This window comes from Eumetopias jubatus, unplaced genomic scaffold (assembly GCF_037043125.1).
Source record: "Eumetopias jubatus isolate StellerSeaLion01/CBP00866 unplaced genomic scaffold, mEumJub1_p1.0 scaffold_13, whole genome shotgun sequence".
Taxonomy (NCBI): domain Eukaryota; kingdom Metazoa; phylum Chordata; class Mammalia; order Carnivora; family Otariidae; genus Eumetopias; species Eumetopias jubatus.
Window position 1 is genome coordinate 54,326,290 of NW_028274819.1, and position 12,590 is coordinate 54,338,879.

A 12,590-nucleotide genomic window follows, 5' to 3' on the forward strand; every position below is an offset into this window, starting at 1 on the left:
CCCCATGCCGAGTGGGCTGAGGCATGTCCTTCTCTGGCCCCTCCATGACAGCTATAGCTCAAAGGGACTTCAGAGAGTTTGCAACCAACTTCTCTGCTAGGACAGGAGTCTCCTGTGCAGTCTCCCTAACCAGGCTGCCCAGCCCACCTATTCACACCTCCCTGAGCCATGGACCCAAAACTTATCCCTCCCCCTTAGGGCAGCCCGTTCCACATGGGACTGCCCTGCCCTCCTCTCATTGAACCAAGCTAGTTTTCCAGGACTCCCCCACCACCTCAGCATTTTTTCAGTACTAAGAGCCCAAGGAAGGATTACAGGAAAACCCTTGAATATTAGAACAGTAAAAACCTAAAAAAGCGATCTGATGCAAAGATGAGGCCCCTACCCCTGGTCCCACTCCACTGCTGGACTCCTCTCCATGGAATCGCAGTGCTCCAGGAATGACAGACTTCACAAGTGCCCAGGAGGAGTCTCACAGCAGGCAGATGCTCTGGTATAAACTTCAAAGGCAGCATCTGAGGCCTCGGAGGAGTGCAAAGGCCCAGGTGCAGGAGGTGACCTCATGCCACAGAACTGGATCTCTACTTTGAGCTCCCCATCTGCTCCAGAGGCTGGACAGAGAGGGTCCTTCTAGGCCAGACACACCCCTCTCTGTGCCATCTCACCCTGGATCCAGCTATGTGACCCTGAGTCAATCATTACTCCTCTCTGGGCTGCAGGATTTGTATCTATAGAAAAGGACTGAACTGGGAGCTCCTGAAACTCTGCTAGTGGGGTGCAGGTATGGCCATGTCCAACATCTCCAAGTGATAGCCCTGGATTCTGGTTAGTCCGATCTGAGCCCGAATACAAAGACACCATGTTCCTCTAGGGCCCTCACTGATGAAGAAGGGGTCCCAGAGTCTCCTGAGGGAAGCCCAGCCCCACATGTGACAGCCCCTCCAGCCTAAGTCCACACACATATTGTCTCTACCTTCAGGCAGATGGGACTCGGGAGAGAGAGTGTTGAGTATCCAGACCTTGGGCGTGGCTTTACTGGGTCAGCAGAGCAGGGGCATGTGCCTTCACACACATTCACTCATCCCTGCCTTTACGCTGAAACACGGACGCCCACATACATAGAGATACACACCCACATACAGTTTTATTAGAACATATGTGCATAACACTGTACACAGAGGTGCACACACTTTACCAATAATCAGGCATAAAAATGGGCACCCATGTATTCACACATATGAATATGTCCACAGTTTTATACAAACACTGACCCACACACTCTTACACTCTCAGACCCATAAACACACATGCACAACTGGAAGCTCACATTCAGGTTCACACACACAGAAACACAAATAAACCAACCAATCTTAGCCCTCATCTCAGGATCAGGCAAATCACAATCCAGTAGAAACCCAGACTCCAGCTGCAATTGTCATTCTAGATCCATTTCCAAATCTAAACTTGTCCCAGAACTGTGAGGAGGTAAAATACCTTGTCCTCTGGCTTAACGCTTTCTATATATCTGCAGTTGCCATGTGGGATCTGGTCTCTCCTCAGCCCTCCTTCCTCCCTATGCCATGTCAGCAGTGCCCTCTCACCCTGGGCCCAGTGGGAGTGGAGAACAGTGGGCTCCCCCCGCCCCCCACAGTCATCTCTGCTCCCAGTCCAGCCTCTTCCTCCTTCTGGCCCTTCAAACATGAGGACCATCCAGGCTGCAATTGACTGTGCACGACAGCAACCCCTGCTGGAGACAGGTGGCATTACAGCACAGCTCTATGGTACACAGTCCTCACTCCCCAGGCTGGGGTGGAGGGGAGCGGGGTAGAGGGGGGAGGAAAAAGAGGAAGAGGAGGAAGAAGCTGGGAAGAAGTGTGGAGGATGAAGAGGAGCAAAGTGCTGAGAGCACCATGGATGAATCTCAGAAGCCTCAGATTGTTTCTCCAATCCTAACCATTCACCCCAGACTGCAAGGTCAATCTTTCCAAAGTCCAGCTCTAATCAGGCCCTGCCCCTGCTCCAAACTCTTGGGAAGAGCCCGGTGGGCCATGGCAAGAAGTCCAAATTCTCAGCCTGGAATTGGTTGTCTGGAGGTCTGCCTAGTCTACTTCTTAGCCTCATATCCCTCGGCGCTCAGCCTTTGCTTTCTGTCCCTTGAGTCAGGGCTTTGTTCCTCTGTTCCTCTGCTGAGACGTCTAATTGTCTATATCTTGCCTGTCCCTCAATGCCTGGCCTTTGCCATCTGGAACAATAATCCACAGAAAGAACAGGAACTTTGGGGCAGGTAGATCTGTGCTCCAAGCCTGGCTCCATCAGTCACTGGCTGAATAGCTCTGGGCAACTTATTTTCCCTCTTGGATCTTCTGTTTCTTCATCCAGAAAACAGCAGTCTCTTGGGTTTGTGGTGAGGATTAAATGAGATCATAGATGTGAAAACAGTGCTCTGAAAGCTGTAAACTTCTGGGTGAATGTGTGAAGAGTCCTAATTACGGCCTAATCTCTTTATCCCTCACCTGCACTGCCCAACACACAGCAGGCTGAGGGGTCCTGAGGGAGGGATTGATGCTGCTCCACTTTTGGGCCCTGCATCCCCCAGCCCCCTCCAGGGCCTGTCCCCAGCCTGCCCCAGCAGCAGGGTGCACATTTGGATGCAAGGAGGCTGGACTAAGTATATTTACTGCAAATTCATGCCAGACTACAACTCCCAGAATGACTCACAGACTGCTGTGGGTGTGGCCGCTGGCTTAACCCCTTTCTCATTGAGCCCTTTCCTCCATTGTATCCTCTGGGGGTTAGTCCCTGACCAGCCAGTGCAGCCTAGGGAGGTGGTCACATGTGTCTGAAGGCCCTCAGCCCTCCCACAGAGCATCCACACTTCTCACCATTCCCACCACCATGGCTCCATTTCAGACCTCCTTGTGTCTCCCACACGATGACAGCTTCTGGGCTCTTAGCTCTGGTCTCTCCCCCTACAGGCCCCCACTGAATCTTTCTAAAAGTGTAGGTGAGTGTGGGTGGTTTATAATGGCAACAGCTAACCTTTATGAGCACCTGCTGCATGCCTGCCACTAAGCTCTCCCTTCCAGATTCTTCACAGTCATCCTGCCATGAAAGTATTAATATTCCCAGTCCACTCTTCACACAGGGTTCAGAGAAGTTAGGTAGCTTACCCAGGACCACACAGCTACAGAGTAATAGTGCTGATATTTGAACCTCCACTTGTCCACCACCTTTTCTATTCTATTCTCAAAGCCTCCTTTGGCTTTGGACCCAGCTAGCCATCTAAAGAGTGAGAACCCAGAAACCTCAAGGCCCACATATTTCAGCAACTACACTGTTGGGACGTCCTCCCAGATGTCTGACTTAAATCCATTCTGCTGCACACCAAGCCCCAGCTGCCTCCTGTTTTTCAGGGAGGGCAGTGAGAAGGGTGACTTCAGGGAATTCGAGAAGTGGGTCACGTCACTGGGGACCTGGCCTTTCCCAGGGAGCAGGCAGCTGAACAATGGGAGATAAATGTGTTGAAAACATCCGTTACTAAATATATCGACTTCCCGAGAGGATGGGGTTGCTGACAGGGAGCCTGTGGCCCCTAACCTAGAGGCCACAATCTTGTGGCTCAGACAAGCTGGGGCACTCAGAGCAGCAGACAAGGCTGTTCTGGCTGTCCCGGGGCGGGGCAGAGGGGGTGGGAGGCAAGCAGAGAAGGGGGTGATGTCTCATCCTCCCAGACAAAGCTGCCAAGCCTAAGCTAGCTTATTTGCATATTACTTTGCATTCATTTGCATGCCATTTTTTGGAAGGGGCTCACATTCAACTGCTGCCTCTCCCCCATTTTCAGGGTCTCTGTTCACTGAACATTTCATTCCCAAGCAAGGAGGAGTCCCTCAGCAGGTCACTGGGAGAGACCAAGAAGTTGCAAATTCACACCAATGCTTACATGTCAAAGCTGCTGGGGGTTCCTTGGCTATAGAAAGTGCTTCCTATAGTCTAACCTCATCTCCCTCACTTTTCTCCTTCTCCGTCTCTGCCCAGGCCTTCCCATACCCTTGCACTTCATGCTTAGGCCACTCTGAACTCTTCCAGTGCTCACATAAGCAAAACCATGCTTGCTCTCCCCTCAAGACCTTTGCACATGGCATTTGCTCCTCCTGGAGCTGTCAATTCTGCCTGAAGAAGTGACTCTTCCTTCTAAGGCTGGCCCCAACCGCCCCTCCTCTGAAAGACCTTCCCAGCACACTGGCAGAGGTAGGCGGGACCATGGGCCTTCCTCCATGTGGCCGTTGCTCTGCCCAGCTCCCTGCAGACCTGGCCTGTTTGGTTGGGCAGCATCCCAGGAAATAACCGCTAAATGAATGAATAAATCCTGATCTCCTTTCCCTGTTTCTCTCAGCCCCTGCTGTCCCCCTCTCCCTGGATGACTTCACTCACTGTCAGGAGGGACAGGGCTGGAGAGGGCCTCGGTCTTCTACTCCCCCTCCTGTCCCAGAAGACTTCCCCTCATGCCCACAGCCCACTCTCACAAAGCCAGGAGATTCCACAACCCTCTGTGCTGGTAGGAAGTTCTTCCTGTTGTCTATTCTCACTCCCTTTTTTAGCCATGCCTGCTTCTTTATCATTATTTTTGGAGAGGGGTCAGGGACTGCCCCATCTCAGCTTTACCGTCTATAGTGGGATAAAGGCCGCTCTTATCTCTCCCTACTCTCTGCCCAGGATGTGTTCATACTATGCACTCCTGAACCATTATGCCCCAGCCTGGCCCTACTTGGGAAGAAGGATAGTGGCCCAGGATGGAGAAGGGACACAAGGCCAAGCAGCCAGGCCCTGTAGAGGATCCCAGGACAGACATAATCACTCCAAGGGAAGGGCTGCTCAGGAGGGAAAGGATGAGCCGCCTGTCCCGGGGGTATGTAAGCAGGGCTGAATAGATCTGTGGGCAAGCTTCAGAGAGGAGTAAAGCAACTGCTAGAAGGTGGCCCAGATGCTCTACATGTCCTCCTCCACTGGGAGGCTGCACTGAGCCTAGGTGCTCAGCTCTGTGCTGGGAAGCACGAGGAGAAGTCTCCTGCCTCAGAGGAGCTCCTTGGCTGGCTGGGTAAGGACCACACACCCAGGGGGTATCATGGGGGAAAGGCTGAGTCTGGGCCACAATCTTGATGCCATACTATCGGGGAGACTGCAGGGTGGGTCATGGGGTCAGAGGGAGGGGTAACCAAGGAGGGCTTCCTGGGGGAGTTTTCCTATTTCCTCAGCAACCTAGTCCTATGAAGAGAAGTCCAAACCCCTTCACCTGGCATTTGGGACTCTACAGAATCCGGCCCCTCCTGTCCTCTCTTCCTCTTCTCCACTCCCTTCTTGCTCCCATCAACCCAAACTCTTTCTGTCCCTGGGTCACATAGCACCCTCTCACATCTGCCCCCCTTTACATGCTGCTCCCTCCGCTCTTCCCCACATGGGTCATTCCCCTCCCTCCTTCAAAGTGCAGCTCAAGTGTCTCTTCCTCGGAAGCCCTGGCTTGGGGTTGGCCCCACAGTTCCTGGTTCCCTCTGCACAGCACTGTTCACACCGCAAGGCTGGAGGTTTCCACTCCTGCCTCCTTCATCAGACCAGGAGTCCCTGAGAGCAGGGTCTGGGTCTGTGTCCATTCTGCATCCCCAGTGCCCAGCCCAGTGGGCACCAAGCAGGCATTGGACAATTGCTGTTGAGTGAATAAATGAATGGAGAAACACAAAAATGCCAGAACGGGAGCATGCCGAGTGGGTAGGTTGTATAGGCCCGGGCAGCAGGAGCCTGGGGAGTATAGGCCTGATTTGACAGCAGCCCGGCTCAGGGTGAGACTCCCAGGCCATTAAGACCGAAGGCGGGTATGCCTGGGAGCTCTGCCTCCCCTATTTGGCTAGATCCCAGCCAAGCCATCAGTAGTCCCTGGGGACAGGAGGCTAGTGTGGGAAGCAGCAAGAGTGGCAGGAGCTGCTTGGTGGGCAGGGGCAACTGGGGGGTGCAGGGAGCATAAAGGCGATTAACCCTCACCAAGCCAACCCAGCTCAGGCAACCCACAGGTCCCCTGCAGGGCCTGAGGGAGGAGACCGAGGCTTGCATCTGCTGAGGAGCTTCAGCCCTAGCCTTGCAGCCAGAGGAGGTGGACGAAGCCACAGCCTCACTTTCCCTGTCTGGAAAGAGGCAACTCCGTGATTTCCAACCCTCGGCACCCAGGCTAGAAACCCTGTGGGGAATCTCTCCTGCGACCTTGTTGGCCTAACTTTCCAAGGGCTTTTCCCCTCTAACGCCCTGAGCCCCTGAGGTCCTGCCACTGCACCTCCCACCTGAGTCCAAGCCCAAGCCACCTTGACATTCCCCAGCCCAATCCTCTTTCCCAGGCCCTCCAACTTCTCCCTGCGGAAAGGCCCTGGTCATCTGCCCCTTGGTCCCCCTGGCCCCAGACCTCCTAGATGCCCACGCCGTCTGGCCTCCACCCTGGCCTCCCTGCCCCATCTCTCTCTTCCAGTTCAACTGTGACAGTGCCACGGAGGCAGCTTTCTAAAACCCAAACCTGATTCTGTCCCTCCACCACACGGAACCTTCTCAGACTCCCCAGGGCCCTCAGGAGAAAGCCCAAGAGGTCTGGAGTTCCAAGTGCTGCAGGCTGAGGCCGCTGCCTCTCCCTTCAGCCTCCTCCCGGCTCCAGGCATGGGCCCCATCCCCACCCAGGGCCTTTGCTTATGGTACTCGCACTCCACCCCCACCTGTTAGCTTGATCCTGATCTTTATGCTTAATTATTCGCAAGCTATTTTATGTCTAGGAAGCTGAGGAGGCCCCAGAGGGCAGAGTCATTATGGCCTATTTCTTTTCTGCTTCTCCCCACAGGGTGGAGAATGAACTGTCCTGGGCTCACAGGGGTGGTCGCACAGTCAGCCACCCCCGCCCTGCCTCAGTGGGCCACGGTGTCCCAGCTGTGTCTTCAACCACCAGGGGAAGGAAACAGCAACCCACACACAGTTGGATGAACACACACACAGACACACACAGACACACACACACACGTACACCAGCCACACAGGCACCAATATACACTCACGCACACCAGCATCGTGATCACACACCCACACCCGAACACTTAGGCTAACAGACATCCACGTCTATATGCACACAGTGAATATTAGCAACACTAATATTCACACACTAGCAAATGAGCACACAAACATGAATGTGCATGGAATCAAACACCGTACTCAGTATTGAGTCACTCTATTTTGTAGATGCAGCACATACATTAACATGCATGCCAACATACAAACTCAAACTAAAACACACACACCCACACCAACCACAGAGCACCCTGCACTGACACATGTGCGGATGAACTCTCACGGTCACACAGCGTTGCTCACACATCCTGACAGGCTACTGCCCACCCAACCACCAACGACTCCACAGGCCCTTCCATACCCCGTGTGTCCCCTTGCACCTCGCACAGGTGTGTACACACACACACACACGTACCTTCATGTGCAGGCTCAGACCTGCACCTCCACGGACTTGGAGACACGCGTGTCACTTGTCACCCACCTCGGCACCCCTCAGAAGGTGGAGGGCCACCTCCACAGAATCCCCCACTCACCTTTACAAGTACTCCCCCCACCCCGCATGTGGACACACATGAGGCTGGTGCACGGGGGCCTCATTCAACCAGCCCCATGGCTCTCTCTGGGACAGGTGTTTTGAGGGTAAAGTTGCCCAAACTGGTGGCTATGAATCCCAATCCCATGAAAGGCGGTTGCCCCAGACCCTCTTCTGTTCCAGCGCCACTCTTACTCATTCAAATTCATGTTTGTTCTCTCCCTCCTTTATTCTTTCTCTTACACACACACACACACACACACACACACACACACGTGGTCTCAGACATCTCATCCTTCTCCAGGGTTCTTAATCAGTTTATCTCAGCCCCCCAGGAGCTCCTTGAAACTCCCTGCAGACCTCCCCCACCCCCAGCCCCTGGAAAGATAATTCAGGTTCATTACCAACCCCTCCCCCAGCCCCTTCTGTGGGACCCCAGCCCCATCACCCCCTAGGTTGATGCCAGACAACCCCAGCCCTGTGCAGAGGCCCCCCAGGCTACAGTGCAGCAACGGGGCACCCAGGAGCAGCATCGACCCTCCCACGTGGCTCAGCTCCACGCCAGCCCCAGCTCCTCACAGGCACTCCCAGGACCCTTGTCCATGGTAAGTCTTGCAGCCGCTCGCCCAAACCCCAGCCCCTCGATGGTACTCACGGTTCAGCCGGTCGTGCTGCCGGGTACTGCTGGCTCCTGCAGAGGATGGAGTGGCCGCATGCCTGCCCCATCGCTCCTCATCGTCTGCCTCCCCAGCCAGACTAAGGTGGCACCTTGCCCTGTCCACCCTGCCCGGGGCTCCAGGCAGGGTGCCTGGCCCAGCAGGCACGGGGACCGAGAGCGCTGGCCTGTCCCCAACTCAGCCTGTACTCAAAACCCCGGGCCAGCGCTGCTGCTGCCCCGGTCGCTCCCACCTCTCCTGCTTCCACTGCCTCTGCCGCTAGGCTGGCTCTGGGAGGAGGCTGGAGCAGGTCTGATAATGCAGAAGGGGGAGGGAAGAGGGAGGAGGAACAGAGAGGCCCAGACAGAGAGGGAGACAGGGAGGGAGGGGTAGAGAGAGACTCTGGCTAGGAGAGGAAAAGAAAGACTCACACACAGAGGAACAGAGACAGAGAGAAACAGACAGGAAGGAGAGAAATACATGAAGGAGAGAAGAGAGGGATCAGAGCCTCAGAGAGATCAAGATGGAAATATAAAGAGATCAGAGAGGCATAGGGAAAACACATACAGAGGAACAAAGACAGAAAAGAAAAGAAAAAAAAGTAGAGATGGGGGGGGGAGAGAGAGAGAGAGAGAGAGAGAAGCAGATAGAGGAGCCCAGAGAGGTATGAGGATGAAGGATTCGCACTGTGCACGGACTAGAATGGGAGCTGGGGATGAGGGGCAGATGGATGGGACCCAGACCCTGTGCTACCCCATTACAGAGGCCCTCGGGATCAGGGACACTTCTGAGCCCTCCTCAAGTATGGAAGGGCCAGTCCTCCAGGCAGAATCTGCTCCTCTGGGCTCCCTTACTGAGTTTGTATCATGTCCTGGGGTGCATCTCCAGTGTGGAGCTGGGTACACGGCACGGGGGGGAGGGGACTCTGGGGGCTTTTGCTAACGGCCTTTGGACTCTGAGCCTTGTCACAGAGTCCACTTTTTGGTGGCTCTGCTTAGTTGGGACACTGTGGGACCTGATGCTGAAGCATGCATTTTTTGTTTGTTTGTTTTATTTTAAAGTAATCTCTACACCCAACGTGGGGCTCGAACTCACAACCCTGAGATCAAGAGTCACTTGCTCTACTGAATGAGCCAGTCAGGTGCCCAGAAGCATGAACTTCTCCTAGGAGTTGTGGGCACCCAGGCCACAGCCTGCCCACGTACGTGGCTTTCCCTGTCCACAGGCTATAGGCATGGGAGAAGGCCCACTGGACCCTGTTGCCAGAGACGACTCCTCAGGAGGAAATCTTAACCCGATGGAATGGGGTCATTTTATCAATGAGACAAGTAGGGGGTTGTCTCAGTAGAGAGCCTGTTGGACATAAAAGAAAAAGCTCCACACTTTGAGGCAGGAAATGGGGGTTCAAATGCTGGCTCCCCCACTAACTTATTCATTCACAAACACCCACCATTGGCCAACTTCATTAGATATGACTCAGACTGTTCCTTGCCTTGGAGAAGCACCCAGTCAAGGTCTGTGTGTGTGTGTGTGTGTGTGTGTGTGTGTGTGTGTGTGTGTGTGTGCTGGGGGGAGACTTGTAGTGTGATGGAAACACAGAGTCTTTGGTGCCCAAAGAGGGCCCTTGACTCAGTCTGGGATTGGTGAGCATTTCTGTAGGAGAGGATTCCAGCTGGGTTTTTAAAGGACCCCAGGAGAAGGGGGTGTACTCACCAACAACCTCGCGTCTCTGACCTGTGGGGGCAATATCCCCTGCCCCACATGCCAGGACCGAGGCTGCAAAGCCCACGAGACGTAGTGAAAACCTAGCCCCTGTGAATGGGCAGGGGGGGCACAGTGGTGGTGGAATGGACAGGAATGACCCAGCCTGTGCACAAGGCCTGTCCAGGCTGACAGAAAGCAGTTTTCTCATGGCTTGGGAAGTGTTGGGAAAGGAAATGGGAGGGAGCTTTTGCTCCCCACTGTGGCCCCAGGAGGTAGACTTTCAGACCTCTGAAAGCTCTGGCTGAACTGTTTCCTCAGCCTGACCTGTACCTGGGACCTCACTGCTCCGTGCCTGTCAGCTGGGAAGGTATTTTTCAGGCCCGGAAAGCCCAGGCCCTGGCCCATGTTCAGACTTGGCCTCTCATGGTTCCCCTTCATGCCCCTCAAGGAGCCCGGCAGGAAGAAGCTGAGTCAGAAGAGTTCAAAGGAGGGCACCTCCTGGGCACAGGAGAAGCAGGTGCACTGAGGCCTCACCTACCCCTCAGCCTCTTCTCTACCCTCCCACTCTGGAAACCATGGTGGAGGCCTCATCTTCAGAAATCTCCTGGGAATATACTCAAGCAAGTCAGGGAGGAGGGAAGGTCTCCTCCCACCCCACTGCCACACCAGACTCCACAGCTGCAGAAACGAGGTGCAAGACCCAGGACTCCCGGGGGTCCTGAGGTACTCCAGGACTTAGAGCCAGGAAGGCGGAGGTTCAGATCCCAGCTCTGCCATGTGCCCTGGGCAAGTTATTTAACCTCTCTGAACTTCAGTTTGGTTTGCTCACCTGAAAGGAGAGGTCACAATTTCCAAGCTCAAAGAGTTGTAAGGCTTTGGAAATGTCTGTCAAGTTCCCAATGAATAGTCTTCCTCCCCTCCCGTCCAGTCCCTTCCCCTGAAGAGGTTGAATTGATGTGGCAGGGGGAGTAACGGCCTCAAATGTTGGGGTAGGGGCTCCTGTAGGGCAGTGCTGGGATGGGGGGATGGGGCTGAAAGGGGAGAGGGAATGTCTCTCGGAGTGTCTCGGCCTGCTCTTCCCTCCTCCCGCTTGCAGCCTGCCAGGCGGGCGCGGCAGGAACCCCAGGCCCCAAGCGCGCATCGCGCACCGCGAAGCCCCTCCCAGCCGCCGGCCCCGGCCGCTCTCCCGGGTGCTGATCCGGGAGCGCCGCGCTCACAGGCCCTGGTCCGCCGCTCCGCAGCCGGTCGGCAGACACTGTGCCTGCTAGTTCGGGGAGCTGGCGGGAGGTGAGAGGAAGCTGGGAGGCGGGTGGCTGCCCAAAGTGATGGGAGGATGTAGCCTCTGGGATCCAGCCTCCGCCCTGCGCCCCCTGCCTCGCGAGGACTGCAAGGCTCCAGCTCATTGCTCAACCTCCTCATTGCCAAAGAAGGCGGCTTCTTCTGAGCGCCCTCTCCCGCCCCCTTCCTGCTCAGCTGTTTCCCTCCCACCTTCCAGACGGCCCAACCTCTGTCTCTCTCGCTGTCTCATCCTATCTTTGCCCCCTCAACATGGGGGCTCCTCAGAGGAGCACCAGGCCCTGTCTCTCCTCTTTCTCCACCCCACCCTCAGGGAGTTTGGAGCCTTCCCCCAACGTGCCAACTCCATCCGAGCGCCCCCTGCGGCCCAGCCCTCTCCCCCGGGCTCCGCTTGCCTCCTGAACATCTGTGGGACCACCCCGGGGACCCCTTACACTCAAATATTCAACATCCAACATATCTTTTGTCTCTATCAAAGGCATCAGCAAACTTCTAATCCCATCTGGAAACTTCAAAGTCTCTTTGCATCTTCCCTCTCCTGCACTTCCTGAGTCAAATCTGTCAGCGTCAATTCTCCCTCTGTAATCCTCTCTTCTATCCACTGCCTCCATCCTTCCAGGCCCAGCTTCCCTCCCCTCCTCTGGTCTTTCTCCAGCTCCCTACCCCAACTCTGCCCCTCCGTTCCACTCCACCCTGCACCGAGCACTGACTCCCTACCTAGCTGGTCACATAACTCTTCCTCAAAACCCTCCCCAGTGCTTTCAGGATAAAGGCCGAGCTCCTCAGCCTGGTATTTAAAGTCTCTCGTGTTCGGCCCCGACCGATCTCTCCATTCTCTGATCCACATGGAGCAGGGTCTAGTCCCTAAGCACGCGTCAGTTCTTTCTTCCTCCTTGACTTGGTACCCTGGTTGCCAGGCTGACTCCACCCTCCTCTTGCTTTTCTCTGCCCGTCCCAAATCCTGGCCTATCCTTCTTGGATCAGCTCGGCACACACCCTGCCCAGGGGACAGGGTGGGCAGGAGGGACCACTGGGTTCCGAGCTGAGCAGCCTTTGGCTGCCTCCCTCTTCCCTGTCATCTGTCCCACCACTCCACCCCCCTGCTCAGGGTCACCTCATTTCTTCCACTGGATCACACTTCCCTCAAGGACAGGCCAAAGTCCTAGGCACCTCAGCCCCAGTCCACAGCCTTTGGGCAGCCTCACCAGGTACGAGTGAGAAATGTTGCGGAAAGTAGGAAGGACATACAGGTGAGTGTGGAAGTGAGACACTGCTTGAGAGCTCAGTGCAGGATCACATCAGAGCAAGGCCTCAAG

The 12,590-nt window shown here is 55.2% G+C and overlaps 1 protein-coding gene across 1 annotated transcript in view; it reads right to left on the minus strand.

The window, feature by feature from the left end:
* PDE2A (phosphodiesterase 2A) overlaps positions 1 to 9,793 on the minus strand; it is a 92,019-nt gene extending 82,226 nt beyond the window's left edge. The window contains exon 1 of the mRNA XM_028115937.2: positions 8,274 to 9,793. Within this exon, the coding sequence (XP_027971738.2) occupies positions 8,274 to 8,344 (71 nt within the window). The 5' untranslated portion in view covers positions 8,345 to 9,793. The remainder of the gene's footprint in view (positions 1 to 8,273) is intronic.
* Between the last annotated feature and the right edge of the window lie 2,797 nt (positions 9,794 to 12,590).